The 19,887-nt window shown below is 44.9% G+C and overlaps 1 protein-coding gene across 2 annotated transcripts in view; it reads right to left on the bottom strand.

Annotated features, from left to right (window-relative positions):
• Nucleotides 1–16,797: 16,797 nt before the first annotated feature.
• clec19a (C-type lectin domain containing 19A) overlaps nt 16,798–19,887 on the bottom strand; it is a 66,543-nt gene continuing 63,453 nt past the window's right edge. For both annotated transcript variants that reach the window (XM_041205784.1, XM_041205785.1), the window contains one exon: nt 16,798–18,496. In XM_041205784.1, the coding sequence (XP_041061718.1) occupies nt 18,417–18,496 (80 nt within the window). In that variant the 3' untranslated portion in view covers nt 16,798–18,416. The remainder of the gene's footprint in view (nt 18,497–19,887) is intronic.

Below are 19,887 nucleotides of genomic sequence, written 5' to 3'. Positions count from 1 at the left end.
CCCTGGCACTTCTCCTGTGACCAGAGAGCTATTGAAAATTATTGCCAGTGCCCCTGCTATCTCCTCCCTTGCCTCACTCAACAGCCTGAGATACATTTAATCTGGGCCTGGAAATTTATCTATTTTTAAGCCTGCCAGACCACTTTGAATCTCTTCCCTTTCTATGCTAATTTCTTTAATTATATCACAGTCCTTCTGCCTGATTTCCATACCCACATCATCCCTCTCCCTTGTGAACACTGACACAAAGTATTCATTTAGAACCTAACCTAAGTTTCCTGGCTCCACGCACAAATTACCACTATGGTCCTTAATGGGCGCTATTCTTTCCCTAATTATCCTATTAATCTTAAGGTACTTGTAAAATAGCTTTGGATTTTCCTTTATTTTACCTGCCAATGTTTTCTCATGCCCCCTTTTTGCTCTCCTAATTTCCTTTTTAAGTTACCCCCTCTATTTTCCTCTAGGACTTCCGCTGTTTTGAGCCCTCGCTATCTGCCTTAAGCCTCCTTTTTTTTTATTCAAACCTGTATATCCCTTGACATTCAGGGTTCCTGGATTTGTTAGTCCCACCCTTTATCTTTACTGGAATATGTTGGCCCTGTACTCTCCCTATTTCCTTCTTGAATGAGTCCCACTGCTCTGATGTAGATTTACCTAAAAGTAGCTGCTCCCTGTCCACTCTGGCCAAATCATATCTGATCTTATTAAAATCGGCCTTCCCCCAATTTAGAACTCTGATTTCTGGCCCATCCTTGTCCTTTTCCATAACAACCTTGAATCTAATGCAGTTATGATCACTATCTGCAAAATGCTCCCCAATGATACGTCTACCACTTGCCCGGCTACATTCCCTAAAATTAAGTCCAGGACTGCCCCCTCCCTTGTAGGATCTTCTACATACTGGCTTAAAAAGCTCTCCTGGATACATTTTAAGAATTCCACTCCCTCTAAACCTATCACACTATGACTAACCCAGTTAATGTTAGGGAAGTTGAAATTCCCCCACTATTACTACCCTATTATTTTTATACTTCACTGAAATTTGCCTACATATCTGCTCTTCTATTTCTCCCTGACTGTTTCGGGGCCTATAGTACACTCCCAGTAATGTGACTGCTCCTTTTTTGTTTTTAAGTTCTACCCATATGGTTTTATTTGAGGAGCCTTCTAAGATGTCATCCCTCCTTACTGCTGTAATTGATTCCTTGATCAATATTGCGATACCCTCTCCTCTTTTACCTCCTTCCCTGTCCCACCTGAAGACCCTATATCCTGGAATATTGAGCTGCCAATCCTGCCCCTCTCTCAACCTTGTCTCTGTGACAGCAGTGACATCATACTTCCATGTGTTAATTTATACCCTCAACTCATTTGCCTTATTCATCAGACTCCTTGCATTAAAATAAATACCATCTAACCTTGCCAAACTCTCTTGTGGCTTAACTGGCCTTAACATGTAGAGGTGGTGCTAAAATAGTTGAGAGTTTGGTTGCTACCCAGGCTCTTAACAGAAGAGGATTCGCAGAGATCAGCATTGAAGAATGCTTCCAGCAAGGTGGAGCTAAGTTGCAAACTGTAAATGACCATTACTGTCACTCCATCTGTCTCAGTGCTGCAGGGTCGCTGGAGCTATCTTGCTGCAGATCACACAGTTCTGCTCCTGGCTGTTTAACACTTCAGACCTTGTGAAGATATTTCCTCAAAGACGTTGTCAGGTTGCAAAGATGTATCAAGAGGCAAGCAAATTAGAGCAATACATTTGAACCAAAGGAATAAGAATGTACAGTACATCCAGAATTAAACATTTTATGTGTTTGTGTTAGCTAAAGGATTTGAGGTATTTAATGCATAGAGATTGGACCATCATAGATTTTGTCACAACCCACTGCAGCTGTTCCTCCAGGAGCATGTATGATCACACATTCCCATTCCACTTAATGAACTTCCATCAATAAGAGCACATGTCATTAGCATGATAAATGCTATAGTTTTCAAAACCGACCACACTCACATTTTCTAATATGTGCTTGTGTTGAGAGATATTGCCTGCAAATCTCTAATCATCACATTGCTATTTCTGGGCCTTTCTGTGTGAAAATTAACTGTTGTGCTTCCTATGTTACAGAGTCAAACACAGGCTGACAGTAACTCAGTTACTCAGGTTCAATTTAGTATGTAGCAAAACCTCAGCAAAGTCCTAGTTAAAAACAATATCTTCTCATTGGCTTATAAACCAACACTGACAGCAGTGACTGATGTTGGGTATGTTCATGTGCACCTCCCATGCTTCTGTTTGGCAGATCAGGGAGTGGAACTGTCATTAAGTATAAATGTCCAAGGTACAGAAGTATTTTACTTCCAAAAAAATTCCCCTAAAGTCACCATCTTAGTTTTAAATTACTTTATTGAAAAAACATAAATGGCAATCACTGTGTTTCCAGTCACAGATACTCGAGCCCTTGGAGGGAACGTGGCTTGGTCCAGGACAAGGGACATTGAAACATAGAAACACAGAAACTAGGAGCAGGAGTAGACCATTCGGCCCTTCGAGCCTGCTCTGCCATTTAATGTGGTCATGACTGATGGAAAGTCAAATCAGTCTAGGTTGGCAATCTATCATAATATGTTATGCCCCAGCCAAAGTTAAAAAGCTCTGGCCATTTTTGTCTCTACTTTTATCAACTCACTTACTCTTCCTTACTCTGATCAATCCAGGCTCTCTCTCAGTGGGGTATAGATAATGGGTGTGATGAACTGATACACAGTGAGAGACGAGTGTAAGGAAGTCAGAAAATGCAAGTGTGACATGTGGTTCAAATCCCACTCCAAAAACCTGAGCACAAAATCCAGGCTGACACTCCAGCACACTGCTGAGGAAGTGCTGCACTGTCAGAGGTGCTGAGATGAGATTGTGAAAATTGAGGCCCTTTCTGCCCTAACAGGGAGACTTAAACGATCCATGGCACTAGTCAAAGAAGAGGAGGGAAATTTTCTTGTGCCTTGGTCAATATTTATCCATTTAACCATTGGTCATTATCTCATTGCTGTTTGTGACACCTTGCTGTGCTCAAGTTGGCTGCTGAATTTCCTACATAAGAACAGTATTTTGGTGTCCGTAAAGCACTTTGGGATGCTCTGAGGCCATGAAATGTGCTACAGAAACATAAGTTCTCTCTTTTTTCCTCTGATGGAGTTGAACAGGGGCATAAATCATGTCAGCACCAAATGTAGAGGAAATGGATGATGCTCTCAGAAATTCAAACATGAAGAGAACAATCTTTGCAAAGCAGAAAGATTTGTCCTTTCCCAAGATGTACGGCAGATGGCTAAAATAGTGATTGAGAGTACTGCCCTACTGTGCACCCGCATCCAAAAGTGTTTCAATTCATTGCAGGACAACCTGAAGAAAATGGCAACTTTAGGAGCATCTGGAAATGTCCCCCTTTCATGAATCAGAGAGCCCAATGTGGAGATACTGAAGTCTTGCAAGGCTGTGGAAGTCAATGTCAACCTGATTGGAAGGTATGCAAGGCAGCATCCAAAAGGTATTTGGTTGACATTTTCTCAGGGAAATAAGGATCTTTCTGAATCAATGAGGTCTGTGCTCTCACAGATCATTGGGAACCCGATCCTGTTCCCAGGACTGATGAAAGTGTTGATAATTTGCCTCAGAGGCTGCCTCTCCTTATGGCAGCAGCAGAGGGGAGAACGTCAGCTCCCCTTCTAACAATCTTCATCTTTGTACAGTCAGGCTGCCAAAGGGACATATGATAAAGGGTCAGCCTGTTCTGGGTCCTTTACTTGAGAGCTCTGAGAAAAAGGTCACCTTCATCCTAAGGGACTCAAAATGTTTTCTGGCACCATCTCCATCTCAGACCTTGTGCCCTCATGTTATGATAGGAAAGTAAAAAGCTTGTGTGGTGAGCGTGGTGACAGAACCAAATTGTGTTTTTGTAAAGAGTTGTAGTAAATAACTGGGACGTTTAACATAAGGACTGTTTGGTGGGGTTGTTTTTTTGCTATCTGTGAGGAACAGGGTAATGCAGTGCTATTGAGTTTCAGGTTTAGGGCTTGATAGCTAGCTGTCAGAAGCAAGGTTCTTATATAGAAATAGAGAAAATAAATGCTTCATGAGTTGAAACATCCAAATAGTTGCCTTCACCTGTTGCTGCTGCAGTTGCTTCCTGTTCTTTGTGGGCCAGGTTTGAGGTTAGCAGTACCATCAACAGGCTCTGCAGAGTCCTCCTGGGGGAGGGGGTGGCGTAGTGATATTGTCACTGGACTATTAATCCAGAGACCCAGGGTAATGCTCCGTGAGACTAGGATTCAAATCCCACCATGGCAGATGTTGAAATTTGAATCCAATAAAAAATCTGCGTTAAAAGTATGATGATGACCATGAAGCCATTGTTGATTGTCAGATGGGAAAAACCCATCCGGTTCACTAATGCCTTTTAGGGAAGGAAATATATTGTCCTTACTTGGTCTGGCCTACATGTGACTCCAGACCCACAGCTCTTTAAAAAAAATGCCTTCTGAACAAGGCCAATTTGGGATGGGTAATAAATACTGGCCTAGCCAGTGCTGCCCACATCCCATAAATGAATATTAAATCTCCCAGAAGCCCTTTCCTGACTTTAAATTTATGACACACATACATCCTCATGGTGGAATAACGACTTGCATAGATATTAACACAATATCTTTCACTGGAGCAAAAATCAAACAAAAATTGAGAAGATAGCTAACCAAAGTCTTGGTCAAGGGTTAGAGTTTACAGAGTGTCTTAAAGAAGGAACAAGAGGTAGAGAGGGTTAGGAAGGGAGTTCCAGAGCCTAGGGCCTACACAACTAAACACATGGAACGATGTAAATTGGGGATGTACAACAGGCCAGAATTGGAGAAATACAGAGCTCTCAAGGACTGGGGCAGGTTACAGGGATAGGGGGAACAAGTGCCTGGAAGGATTTGAACCTGCCCAGACACCAAAATCTTTGTTTAAGTGTTTCAATGTTATGTTCAATTCCTGTTCTTGTCCACACGTGGGCTTCACTTCTCTCCTGCTCTGATGGCCCTACAAAGAAATCTTGTGACCACAAGGGTAGCAGGTATCTGCTGCCAGCCCTTTCCTGTTGAAATAGAGCAGAGACATTAGACTGACAGCGCATGAAAGCATCATGACAGCTTCTGATATGTTGTGAATCCAGGTGCAAGAAGCTTTGCCTAAACACCACAAACAAGCTGCATGTTTAGAGATTGGGAGTTTTTACAGTTGATATAAATGCACCCTATTACAGTTGGAGCAAGTGCAAAGTTACAACCTAGAACACAACAGCACAAGAAATCCGGATGGTCCTCTCAACCATTTGCATGGGAGCATTGTCAAATTATATGAATTGTGCTGTCCTGGCAATAAAGGCACTGGTGCCTTTCATTATTGAGAAGCGCATTTCATATTGGCTGATGTGGAAAAAGTCTTCATGTATTAACAGTGAAGAGCTGGGATACAATCTTTGTCACCTGGAGAGTTGTGCAGACTATGAACCTTAGTTAATCGTCTGTCTGTAGCAATGAATGGAGCTCCTCCAAAGCTTTCTGACTGACATTCAGATTCCTGAGACAGCGCTTCGGGGAATGGTCTTGTAATCTGCACCTTGATATATAAATCCTAGTTAAATAAATCCTCGACGTATAAATCCTCGACATATAAATCCTAGATATTTAAATCCTAGATATATAAATCCTTCTGGGATGGTCAGCTCTACTCTAGTCCAGTTCATGTAGATTGCCTTAACTTCCTCTAACTGGCTTTCTGTCCCTCTCACTCCATATGGATCATGTAAAGTTGAGTCCTATTGGAAAGCAAATTGCATCACCCTCAGATCCTAGCTGAGTAATTGCCTTGAGAATGCTTTCCAAGGGTCATCAGAATGTACAGCAAGGCTTCCTGAGTACAAAAATATAAAATAATTGCACTACCTTCAGTAACTCCCATTGACAAATGTCTCTACATGTAGGGCGGAAATTTCCACCCCAGAGATTAAGTGCGATGGCAGATGTGAAAAGTGGTTTCCACGCCAGATTGTCCATTATATACGCAAGGACAAGAAGCACGTTGTATCTCATGACAGGCTGAGCTAAGATTCAGCCACCCCACTATGACCTCATTGGGTCATCTTTCTGGACGCCATATTTAAATAGCACCCACACACATCATTCACTCTCTGCAGCCTGGGACTGGTCATGGAAAGTGATAACCCCGAAAGGTAAGGAGCCCACTGCCCCCACGTTCAGCAACAATGCGCTGGGGGCACTTTTGGATGCTGTGGAGGCATGCTGGGACATCCTTTAAACCTGTGATGGCAAAAGGAGCTCCACCAAGCTCACCATGCCAGCTTGGGGGCTGATCACCAGGGTGGTCAGTGCCAACGCTTCTCAGAGGAGGACCCGCCAACCAGTGCAGGAAGAGGATGAATGACCTCATCTGCTCTGTCAGGGTAAGTCAACCTTCTCCTCACTCTCAACCCACACTCTTCACAAGGCCATCAGGCATTTGCAGGATTATAGCCCACAGGGATTTCACACACTACCAGCACAAGGGGCATCACCGCTGACTCTCATGCACACTTTGACATCTTCACCTCTTCTCACATCCTGTGCAGCTCGTCTCCTCAGCCCTTACACAGGCCCACTCAGCACATGCAAAAGTCAGGCATCCTTATCACCTGCCTTGCCATCCGTCCTGCTCACAGCCTGTCCGTCTGTCTTTATGCAGGACAAGATCACCCACAACAACAGGGAGAGATCCCAGGCCGGAGGGGGAATGCCTGAGCTCTGGGCCCTGACCAGGTATGAAGATTGGGTGACAGAGCTGGCCGGCGAAGACCAGGACCGTGCCTGTGCCAAGGGTGAGACCAGCATCTCCCAAGCCAGTGAGGACCCATCAACAGTTCATTGTTCACCCGACAAGGCTGTGAGTGTTTCGTAATGTTAGTGACTATGCAACAAATCATTCATTGGGCCGGATTTTCCAAACCCGCCCGCTGCTGGGATCTTCCGGTCCCGCCGCAAGTCAATGGCCTGGGGTACCGCCCCGCCCTTGGCGGGTCCCGCCAGCGATGGGGCCGGAAAATCCCGGCCATGACCTCTTCGTTCTTTGACAGGCACCAGCGGGAAATGGAAGAGGCCCAGCGGCAGCCAGCTCATCAGCCCCAGCTCCCACACCACCTCGGACGAGAATCCTGAGGACCCACGAGATGTAGAGCTGTCACTGTGTTCACCCGCACCCTCCACCAACAACAGAGACGCACACCTCACTGGGACCAAGTTCTAGAGCAGGTGTGGGGCCACAATCTGGTGAGCACAGCACAGCAGGTGGAGGCAGGGACCTCGAAGTTCGCTGGCGCTGGGAGGACTGCTGGAGGCCAGGCTCCTGCAGAGTGCGAGTCTGATGCTGAGCCTCCGGACATGGCCCTCACACGAATGTTGGAGCTGCAAACATGGGAATGTCAGGCAGGGTTGTCAGATGCCATTCACCTGATTGAACAGACGATGGAAGAGTCTGTCTGTGTTCAATGTGATTCCTTTTGCCAACAGGCCAGTGCACTGAGGTCAACACTGGTAGGATGGCAACTGCCATGGAGACCTTTGTCCAGGGCATTGCACCTGATTTTTGCCAGGACCTGCACTCCATCATAGAGTCATAGAGTCATACAGGTCTACAGCACAGAAAAAGGCCCTTCAGCCCACCGAGTCTGTGCCAGTCAAACAAGTACCTAACTATTCTAATCCCATTTTCCAGCACTAGCCCCATAGCCTTGTATGCTGTGGCATCGCAAATGCTCATCCAAATACTTCTTAAATGTTATGAGGGTTTTTGCCTCTACCACCCTTTCAGGCAGTGAGTTCCAGATTCCCACCACCCTCTGGGTGAAAACATTCTTCCTCACATCCCCTCTAAACCTCCTGCCCCTTACCTTAAATCTATGGCCCCTGGTTATTGATCCTTCCACCAAGGGGAAAAGTTCATTCCTGTCTACCCTATCTATGCCCCTCACACTTTTACACACCTCAATCATGTTCCCCCTCAATCTCCTCTGCTCCAGGGAAAATAACCCCAGTCTATCCAATCTCTCCTCATAACTAAAACTCTCCAGCCCAGGCAACATCCTGGTGAATCTGCTCTGCACTCTCTCTAGTACAATCACATCCTTCCTATAATGTGGATTCCAGAACTGCACACAATACTCTAGCTGTGGCCTAACCAGCGTTTTATACAGTTCTAGCATTACCTTCCTGCTCTTATATTCTATGCCTTGGCTAATAAAGGCAAGTATCCCATTTGACTTCTTAACCACCTTATCTACCTGCCCCGCTACCTTAAGGGACTTGTGGACATAGACCCCTCTGATCCTCGGTACTTCCCAGGGTCTGATCATTCATCGTGTATTCCCGTGCCTTGTTTGTCCTGCCCAAGTGCATCACCTCACACTTATCTGGATTAAATTCCATTTGCCACTGATCAGCCCATCTGACCAGCCCATCTTCATCCTCCTGTAATCTAAGGCTATCCTCCTCACTATTTACCATCCCATCAATTTTCATGTCATCCACAAAATTACTGATCAACCCTCCTACATTCAACTCTAAATCGTTTAAATATACCACAAACAGCAAGGGACCCAACACCAATCCCTGTGAAACTCCACTGAACACAGGCATCCAGTCATAAAGTCATCCCTCGACCATCACCCTCTGCTTCCTGCCACTCAGACAATTCTGGATCCAATTTGCCAAATTGCCTTGGATCCCATGGGCTCTTAGCTTCGTTGTCAGTCTCCCATGCGGGACCTTATCAAAAGCCTTGCTGAAGTCCAAGTAGACTACGTCAAATGCATTGCCCTCATCTACATACCTGGTCACCTCTTCGAAAAATTCAATCAAATTGGTCAGACATGACCTCCCCTTAACAAAACCATGCTGACTGTCCTTGATTAATCCCTGCCTCTCCAAGTGTAGATTCATTCTGTCCCTCAGAATTGCTTCCAATAATTTCCCCAACATCGCTCTAGCCGTAGGTGGGATCCAGCAGTGGTTAAGCGAGAGGCGGATGGGGTAACTCAATCTCATTCCAGGGGTCAGGCTGAGACCCTTAGGCACCCACAGGGAGATGGACCATCAGCTGGACACCCCAGGGCCATCCACCCAGGTGACTCCAAAAGTGTCCAGCTGATCCCAATCCCTTCTGCCTGTGACCCCATCGCCTCCACTCCACAGGCTGAGGAAGATGCACCTGCCCCACAGCAGGAGACTCAAAGCAGGTCAGGGCCCTCAGATCTTGGCCCACCAGAGGACGCCCACCAAGGTCATCACAGACAGAGCGTAGCAGTCATCAGGCTGCCTCCACCTCTGCTGCAGATGTCGGGGAAGCATCCAGATGTAGCTGTAGGGTTAGAAAAATTAAGAAATACCAAGAAGTGTGAGGTTCATTTTGGTAGGAAAGATATGGTGAGACAGTTTAAAATAAAGGGAGAGCCTCTAAAGGAGGTGCAGGAACAGAGGGACCTCGGTGTATACGTACATAGGTCATTGAAGATGGCAGGGGCATGTTGAGATGGTAGTTCTTAAAGCATTTAGTATCTTAGGCTTTATTAATTGGGGCATTGAGTACAAGAACTTATATAAGACACTAGTTAGGCCTCATCTGGAGTACTGTGTCCAGTTCTGGGTACCATACTTGAGGAAGGACATGAAGGCATTGGAGGGAGTGCAGAGGAAATTTACAAGAATGATTCTCGGGATGAAGAACTGTAGCTATTAGGATAGATTGGAGAGGCTGGGACTGCTTTCCTTGGAGAAAAGAAGGCTGAGAGGAGTCTTGATGGAGGTATTCAAGATCCTGAGGGGTATGGACAGGGTAAATAGCGAGAAACTGTTCCCACTCAAGAGAACATCAAGAACTAGAGGGCACCGATTCAAAATAATTGGCAAAAGGTGTAAATGTGATGTAAGGAAAAAAATTTTCCCAGAAGGTGGTTGAATTCTGGAACAAACTACCTGAGAGGGTGGTGGAGGCAGGTTTGATCAAGGGATTCAAAAGGGAATTGGATTGCTACCTGAAAAGAGGGAATGTGCAAGATTACGGGGATAAGGCAGGGGAGTGGGACTAGGTGGAATGTTCTTTCAGAGAGTCCATGCAGACTCGATAGGCTGAATGGTCTCCTTCTGAACTGTAAAGACTGTGATACTGTAAAGAGCACAAAGGCAGCATGGGTGTCCACAATCTGTACGGAATATGCACAAATGTAAATAGATTTTGGCTCATTCCACTTCTCATGTTGCATATGCCTCTTCTATCTAATGACACGCTTCATGGTCAGTCAAGTGTCACAGATGCTCCCCTCCTTCAGATGATCCATTATCTGCCTCAGCTCTAAGCTGTCTAGAGCCTTCTCATTACAGTATTACAATGCCTGGCCATTCTCTGCACAGTATCGACATGAGTGAAGCATCTGCCTCTCAGAAAGCTGTTGCTGGCCAAGACCTCTCTGCCATCTGCTTCAGAGCTTCATATAATGTTGCCTGATGAGTTTAAAAGCTGGAATCTGCTTTAGTCTCTTGACGTTTCTGCATTGTAGAGTGCTCAATGTGGATCTCACAGGATTGAATGCTGACATGCATGAGTCGGTGCATCTTTCATTGACTTCCATGTACTTTCCATTAGCCTTGAGTGAGCTTCACATATGGATCCACACTCAGAGCTGTTAAGTGCTCCTGGCTGCCTCCAGCGTTATCTCCTTTCCGCATGTACACCTGAACATCACCCCCAACATTAGCCCCATCTTCCTACCTCCATGATTTGGAGCTGTGAACGTCGCCAATATAAGTCGAGCCTTCCGATTCGGGCCAGATGGTTAAAACTGTGCGGATTTAGGAATTGTGTGCTGAGGCCCCGGATGCCTGACTTGGACATGGGAGGATGCAGCACTGGGCCAGAAGGTCTGGCTAGTGTCTTGTCACATGAGCCTCCTGCCAGCCCTGAGATGGTCAATTGACATGGGCCAGGATATTCCGCTCGTCAGGCGGGCGTGCGCCTGACTCTAACAGGGGTAAAATGACAGGCGGTGACATCTGGCCAGGGCATCGCACACTCGCGCAATATTTCGGTCGCTGGGTATGCAGGGTAGTTGGCAACGTGCCCGCCGACAACTAACAGGCCTGTTAGGGCCATTAAAGTAATAACTAAGTTCAATTGTTCACTGCCCGTCCGACCTTACAGTTGGACGGGTGAAAAAGCCAAGCAGGTCTTTGGATATTTTGCGAAACCTCATCTACGGGTGGGATGAGGTTTCAAAATGTCATTTAAAAAAAAATTCAAACTAACTTCTGACATATCCCTGCTCATGTGACAGAGTCAGACGAGGGGAGCTGGGTTTTTCAACATTTTAAAATTCTTTAGTTTTAATTTTCAAAAATCTTCATCTCCCTGAGGCAGCTTTTCCTACGCTGCACCCACGAAGCTGTGACCACTCATCCACCTCCCTTCACCCCCTCACCAACCCCCCCGCCATACATGTAGCACTGAGCGCCGCAGCACATGGCCCTCCACCGGGTGGGCCTTCATCGGCCGGCCCAGCACAAATTCGCAGTCGCGGCCCAATCGCACGCGGCGGCCGGCTTCCTGCTCGCCCCCACTCTGCCCACCCAACGACGGAATAATCCTGGCCGTGGTAACGTGCAACTGACCATTGCATGGGCATGCTCGGGTTCCACGCGCATTTGTCAGGCTGTTGGAATGAAAATCTGGAGGCCTCAAATGGGATCTGGGCGAGGCTCTGAGATATCGGATGTGTGCCATTTATTATCAACAAATGGAACCCTCAGGCCCAGATGGAGTGTCAGCATCTTCTCTCAGGCCCGCAAGTGCATCGACTAGGCAGCACAGGACACTGGGAGACTCCAAACGGAGGCATGGTTAGGATTGTTTGACAGATATCAGACTGCTCCCGAGGTTTCACGGTCTACTTCAGTTTCTGGTCAATGGTAACCCCCAGGATGTTGATAGAGGGGGATTCAGTGATGGTCATGCCATTGAACATCAAAGGGTGATGGTTGGACTCTCTCTTGTTGGAGATGATCATTGGCCAACACTTGTGTGTCATGAATGTTACTTGCCACCTGTCAACTCAAGCTTGGATATTGTCCACATCTGGCTGCATTTGGACATAGACTGCTTCAGTATCTGAGGAGTCGCGAATTGTGCAATCATCAGTGAACATCCCCACTTCTGACCTTATGATGGAAGGATGGTCATTGATGAAGCAGCTGAAGATGTTTGGGCCTAGGACACTACCCTGAGGAACTCCTGCAGTGATGCCCTGGAGCTGAGATGATTGACCTCCAACAACCACAACCATCTTCCTTTGTGCTAGGTATGACTCCAACCAGTGGAGAGTTTTCCCCCTGATTCCCATTGACTCCAGTTTTGCTGGGGCTCCATGATGCCACACTCAGTCAAATGCTGCCTTGATGTCAAGGGAAGTCAGTCCCACTTCACCTCGGGAGTTCAGCTCTTTCATCCATGTTTGAACCAAGACTGTAATAAAGTCAGGAACTGAGTGGCCCTGGCGGAACCAAACTGGGCATCAGTGAGCAGGTTATTGCTAAGCAAGTGCCGCTTGATAGCACTGTTGATGACCTCTTCCATCAATTTACTGATGATCAAGAGTAGCGTGTTGGGGCGGTGATTGGCTGGGTTGGATTTGTCCTTCTTCTTGTGTACAGGACAAACCTGGGCAATTTTCCACGTAGCCAGGTAAATGCCAGTGTTGTAGCTGTACTGGAACAGCTTGGCTAGGGGCAAGGCAAGTTCTGGAACACAAGTCTTCAGTGCTATCATCGGAATATTGTCAGGGCCCATAGTCTTTGCAGCATCCAGTACCTTCAGCCATTTCTTGATATCACATGGAGTGAATTGAATTGGCTGAAGACTGGAATCTGTGATGCTGGGGACCTCCGGAGGAGGCTGAGATGGATCATCCACTCGGCACTTCTGGCTGAAGATTGTAGCAAATGGTTCAGCCTTATCTTTTGCACTGATGTGCTGGGCTCCTCCATCATTGAGGATGGGGATATTTGTGGTGTCTCCTCCTCCAGTGAGTTGTTTAATTGTCCACCACCATTCACAACTGGATGTGGCAGGACTGCAGATCTTAGATCTGATCCGTTGGTTGTGGGATCGCTTAGCTCTGTCTATCACTTGCTGCTTATGCTATTTTGTACGCAAGTAGTCCTGTGTTATAGCTTCACCAGATTGACACCTCATTTTTAAGTATGCCTGGTGCTGCTCCTGGCATGTCCCCCTGCACTCATCCTTGAAACAGGGTTGACCCCCCCGGCTTGATGGTAATGGTAGAGTGGGGGATATGCTGGGCTATGAGGTTACAGATTATGTTCGAGTACAATTCTGCTGCTGCTGATGGCCCACAGCGCCTCATGGATACCCAATCTCGAGTTGCTAGATCTGTTCAAATTCTATCCCATTTAGCCTGGTGATAGTGCCACACAACACAATGGAGGTCATCCTCAATGTGAAGGTGGGACTTCGTCTCCACAGCGACTGTGTGGTGGTCACTCCTGCCGATACTGTCATGGACAGATGCATCTGTGGCAGGCAGGTTGGTGAGGATGAGGTCAAGTATGTTTTTCCCTCTTATTGGATCCTTCACCACCTGCCACAGGCCCAGTCTAGCAGCTATGTCATTTGGGACTCAGCCAGCTTGGTCATTGTTGGTGCTACCGAGCCACTCTTGGTGATGGACATTGAAGTCCCCCACCCATAGTACATTCTGCGCCTTTGTCACCCTCAGTGCTTCCTCCAAGTGGTGTTCAACATGGATGAGCACTGATTCATCAGCTGAGGGAAGGTGGTACGTGGTAATCAGCAGGAGGTTTCCTTACCCATGTTTGACCTGATGTCATTGGACTTCATGGGGTCCGGATTCGATGTTGAGGACCCCCAGGACAACTCCCTCCTGACTGTATACCACTGTGCCACCACCTCTGCTGGTTCTTTCCTGTCGGTGGGACAGGACATACCCAGGGATGGTGATGGTGGTGTCTGGGATATTATCTGTAAGATATGATCCCGTGAGGGTGACTATGTCAGGCTGTTGTTTGAGTAGTCTTGGAGACAGGTCTCCCAATTTTGGCACTAGCCCCCAGATGTCAGTAAGGAGGACTTTGCAGTGTTGACAGGGCTGAGATTGCCGTTGTTGTTTCCAGTGCCTAGGTTGATGCCGGGTGATCCGTCCAGTTTCATTCCTTTTTTATGACTTTGTAGTGGTTTGATACAACTGAGTGGCTTGTTAGGCCATTTCAGAGTCAACCACATTGCTGTGGGTCTGGAGTCACATATAGGCCAGACCACGTAAGGGTGACAGATTTCCTTCCCTAAAGGACATTAGTGAACCAGGTGGGTTTTTACAACAATCAACAAGTGTTTCATGGTCATCATTAGACTTTTAACTCCAGATTTTTATTGAATTCAAATTCCACCATCTGCAGTGGTGGGATTTGAACCTGGGTCTCCAGAACATTACCCTGGGTCTCTGGATTACTATTCCAGTGACCAATTAGGCAGCACAATATGTAGATCATGGAATTGTGACAGTTTTATTGCTTCTTGCCCTATCAATAAATTGAAACATGACAAAGGAGAAAGCTTTTTATTTTATGTTGACTACACAGAAATTCAGATCTTTACAAGTCATTTTAATAATTTACTATGAGCAACTTAATTTCTGCACGATACTACCTATAAGCTACATCTCATTGAGCAATTATTAATCATTGAATAAGCTGAAAGTAAAGTTATATAAAAATATTAAGTGTACAAATCCAATTCCTTTGTCTGTCATAGAAAATAAATAACATTAACATTACAGTAATAAGATCCCACAAGTATTTGGTATACATATTCAGTTGTCACAGCTTTTATAACACTACCTGCATCCATGGAAGTATTATTTTTAACTGCACTGACTAACAAGACTTAGTTTCTTTGAGATTCACTCCCTTCACCACCACCAGCCGTGTGTACATCAACAAGATGCACTGTAGCAACTTGCTAAGGTTCCTTTAATAGCACCTCCCAACCCCATGAACTCTATCATCTAGAAGGACAAGGGCAGCAGGTACATGGGAACACACCACCTGCAAGTTCCCCTCTAAGTCACTCACCATCCTGACTTCGAACTATATCGCTATTCCTTCATCATCACCAAGGCTGGAATTTTCCAGCCCCTCATGCCGGCAGGATATCCTGGTCCCGCCTATGTGAATGGACATGACACGAGGGAACATGCCATTGGTGGGGCGTGGGGGGAGGGCTAGAAAATTCTGGCCTGGGTCAGAAGGGAACTCCCTCCCTAACGGCATTATAGGAATAGATTCACCACACAAACTGCAGCGGTTCAAAATGGTGACTCACCACCACCTTCTCAATCCCAACTAGGGATGGTCAATAAATGTTGGCCTTGCTGTGAATGAAATAAAGAACCTCTGACATGGAGATGTGCTAGGGCATGTGCAGTTTATTTCAGTTGGAAGTTTAGTTCTTAGGTCATAAAAAAGAAATGAGTGTATCTGAAATTAATTTGCTGCTGAGGGAGATTTCCCTTTTTTTTTTGCTGTGTTCACATTTTATTCAGGGCTGGTAAGAACTTTTCACTGTGGAAAAGTACTCCATAAAATCAAGCAACAAGGGATTGTGATTTCTTTGGAACATAAGGTTCTGCTCGAAATAGTTGGATTTCTTTTGGGCCTGTTGTTTCTAACGGCAGTGCAATTATGTTAGGTCAAATGGAAGAGGGCCCAAAATCAGCTCCAGTGGATATTTTGTTCTTCCTTTGCTGTCTGACAAAGAGCCAAGTACGAAAGCCTTTTTCAATTTTGTTTGCCTACATTTCGTCACAATCAATTTTAATTGTGCTCCAGAAATAATGATAATCTTTCAAAATAATTGGTGTGTTTTGTGAGGGTCCTCTTTATCTGAACAGTAAAATGATTATAAATGAATAAAACTGACTGATACAGAAAACGGCAGAAAATAGTCAACTGAACATTGCCTTTGCCAATGGCTCTCAATGTACCAAATGGCAGGGCATTTGTGCAGTGAAATGAAACACACAATGGAACAAGATTACAGCTTTTCACTTCTACAAAACTGCCAATAATTAAATGGTCTACTTTTCCATTGAACACCATCAACTTGAAAGCAACAAATTGTACATTAGAAAAGATGATTTTGAAAGCTCCAAGGGATGCTAAGCACACATATGTTTAACGACTGGTATTCGGCCACAATGCTAAACTTTGTAAATATATTTATTGGTGCCCCTTTGTCCTTGTTGGTTTCTGTTGTTTATGCTTTAGTCACTTGCCAAAGCCTGGAAACAAATATTACATACAGAAATTTCCTTTGTAATGATGTCACCAAATAATTCCTCAGTGATTTCATGAATGGGAGTGAAAGTTGTCATTCAGAACATTTTTCCATTTATATGTATCACTAGAAGGCTACAGATTGATATTTGTTTATATTGGAAACAAGTCAGTTCAGAAATATGTTTGGAAATGATTTGACTGATGATTTGACATTGCATTCAGCCACACTATCAATATCTTCATATTTTATGATATTCTTGGGTATTTGATTATATATTTTGGGTATAATTTGGTGGTATAATTTGACACTTTTCAACATCTGGACAACATCAGCAACAGGCATTTTGGTTATTGTTAAATTTTAATGAGAACACATAGCATCCCTTCCCAAAAAAATGTTTCAGCCCCTATTACAAAAGGTAAGTAGAAAAGTGAAACTGCTGCACTTTTGCACCTGAACTATTTTTTTTCAAACTTTACTGGCATATCTGAAATATCATACAGATTCTATGACATAATAATGTCAATGTGATACCACAATACAGGTTTCTGAATTGACATCAAGAGCACAACAACAACAAAATGTTTAACGTAGTAAAATGGCCCCAGGTGCTTCATAGGAGCTATTTCCAACAAAATTTGACACTGAGCCACATAAAGAGTTATTAGGGCAGATGAGGTAGATTTTAAGCTGCGCTTCAAAGCAAAGCAAAGGAAACTGAGGTAGAGTCAGAGAAGTCCAGGGAGGGAATTCCAGAGTTTACAGCCATGGCAGCAGCCCGACGGTTCAACCACCAATTGCTGGGCCACCAATTGAAAACATGGATGCTGAAGAAGCTAGATTTGGGGAAGCACAGAGGGTTGTGGGGCTGGAAGAGATTACAAAGATGGGGAGGAGTAAGGTCATTGAGAGATTTGAAAACAATAAGGATGAGAATTTTAAAATCGAGGCACTGCTGAACTTAATGTAGGATAGTGAGCACAGGGGTGATTGGTGGAAACCTGATTGGAGGAACTCAAACATGCTGTTGCTGGAAAGGTGGGCACAGATTTTGAGGCAACAGCACATTCAAGGACTTTGGAGAGGAAAGGGAGGCTAGAGCTGGTGCGGTAGTTGGTCAGGTAGTTTTTGAGGAGAGGGTAGGTGGTAGCAGATTTGAAGGAGAAGGGGGTAGTACCTGAGGAGATTTAACCATTAACAATAATGACTAACATGGGCGTGAGGAAGGGGAGTAGTCAGCAGTTCAGTGGGAATAGCAGACAGGAGGTGGATCCCATGGACAAGCTGAGCTCGGAGACGGCTTGAGGGGAATCGGGAGAGAAACATAGGGAAACTGTGAGTTCGAGTCTAGGGCAATGCGAAGCATTAGGAGAAATGTGGTTCAGTGGGCTGATGGAAAAGTGGGAAATGGCAAAGATCATAGGATTGAAACTACAATTATATTGCAATTTGGAAAAAAAATTAACATTCTAGTAATTTGCTAAAATGTGATTAGCAATGTGAAATTAAATGCATATATTTCTGAACCCTTGTCAAATTTTAACAAATACATTTTTTGGTGAGTTTATGACTAAAAGATCTAACATAAGACAAATATACATGACAAACATCTAACTAATACATTCTTGGAAACCTGACCTATCAGTCAAAAATCAGGACGATGTGTTTGGGCAGAAAGTCAATCTGAGCATATTAAAGTTTGGTGTTATGCTATACACAATGCAATCACACAACATATCAAAAGGACTATGAGTAATTGAAGACTGCAAATAAAAAGGCCAGAACATAAACTAAACTCTGTTATCCAATACTGAGGAGTCAATATTGACATTATAATGATGTGGCACTTTGATCAGAACTTCCAAAATAGGTTTTCCCAATTGACTAGAATGTAGTGTCTGTGCTGCTAGATCCAGAGAAATGACCTTCAAAATGGGTTTGAAACAGCCCAAGGTGGTTTTGGTGGTTAATTGTTCTCCAGGGAAGGAATTTTACAAACAAAAGGAAATTCACGGCTGCACCGATTGTCATTCCAGGATCTAAGAGCTGGGAATAGAAAAGGAGAAATGAAAGTTGAGCTTTTGATCTTAAATGGGTCAATTTTAAATGACAATGGGCTTTGATCTTTTAATTCCAGAAAAGCGGAGAGTTTTTTTACTCTTTCTTGGAATATGAACATCACTGGCAAAGCCAGCATTTATTGCCCATCATTAATTGTTCCTGAGAAGTTGCTCCTATTCCTGGCCTTGGAAAAACCAACTTATAAACCTTTCTCCAGTCTTTTCTTTTCTCAGATACGGTTCCGAGTAAACAAACACAAAGGGGAAAGAAATTCATCTGGACCAATTTTTGAAATTGCCAACCCTCTCCCTCTTTCCCCCGCCGAGCTTCATCAACGATATTCCTATCCTGACCTCCTATCTCTCTGGGCTTCCCCCATTGATGTACCCCACCAGATCTCTGATCTCTCCAGGCCCCTCCATTATCAATGACCCCCTGACCCACGCCCTCTCCCTTCTTCCAATGTCCGTCTGTGGCCTGCTGTTGAAGGCCTGTCTAACCGACAGGCAGCCAGCATCTCCACCAAGCCAACTACAGATGGAAAATGGAGACCAAAGGTGGTAATCAGATTAAATTTGGCAAGAGCTTAGGGAAAAACGTTCTCTTGACAGCTGCTAAACTGCCCAGCCCTCCACCCTCAGTCCCTGCCATCCCCTAAATATTGGAGCAATTTTTTTTCAATTAATGTCCCACGAGAATTTTGAATACTTCCACAAGATATTTTATCTACCTAATGAAAAGTGTCCCAGTTTTTCTAATCTTTTCTCCAAAGCAAGTCCACTCAACCCTGGTATCATCTTAGTGAATCCCCTCTCCATGACCTTCCCATTCTTCCCAAAGTAGGGCACCAAAATGGAAAACCTAGCCTGCCTGTCGACAAGCTGACCTGGAATCATGCACATTGATTGACATTTTTCCCAATATGAGGTGAGATGTAAAGCCAATGTTCCATCCAATAACCCGAGTTTATTGTTCGGTGAGTAAAGTTAAATTACCTATTCTAACTGCAGCCTAACCAATGATTTGTATAAAAATGCAAAATACTGCAGATGTTGCAAATATGAAACAAAAGCAGAAAATGCTGTCGATATTCCACAGGTCAAGCACTATCTCTTCCGATGAAAGGTCAATGAAACATTCACTCGGTTTCTTACTTCACAGATTCTACCCATGCTGTTGGGTATTTCCAGTGTTTGCGTATTGGGTTGGCATTACCTCAGGATGCTAACACCTCTCTTAGTAAACTCCTGTGATATCCCAGGCTGGACTTTGTTTAGCTGAGTAAAGATGCATCTCTGTGATTGGGGCTGGGTGAACTTAGCCGTTGATGAGGCAGGGTCAGTAACACAACTTTGGGAACTCCCCCAGCCTCTGCT

Source organism: Carcharodon carcharias, chromosome 15 (genome assembly GCF_017639515.1).
Source record: "Carcharodon carcharias isolate sCarCar2 chromosome 15, sCarCar2.pri, whole genome shotgun sequence".
NCBI classification, from domain to species: Eukaryota; Metazoa; Chordata; class Chondrichthyes; order Lamniformes; family Lamnidae; genus Carcharodon; species Carcharodon carcharias.
Note: the sequence above shows the minus strand (reverse complement) of the source record. Positions and strands in the feature narration are given on the sequence as shown.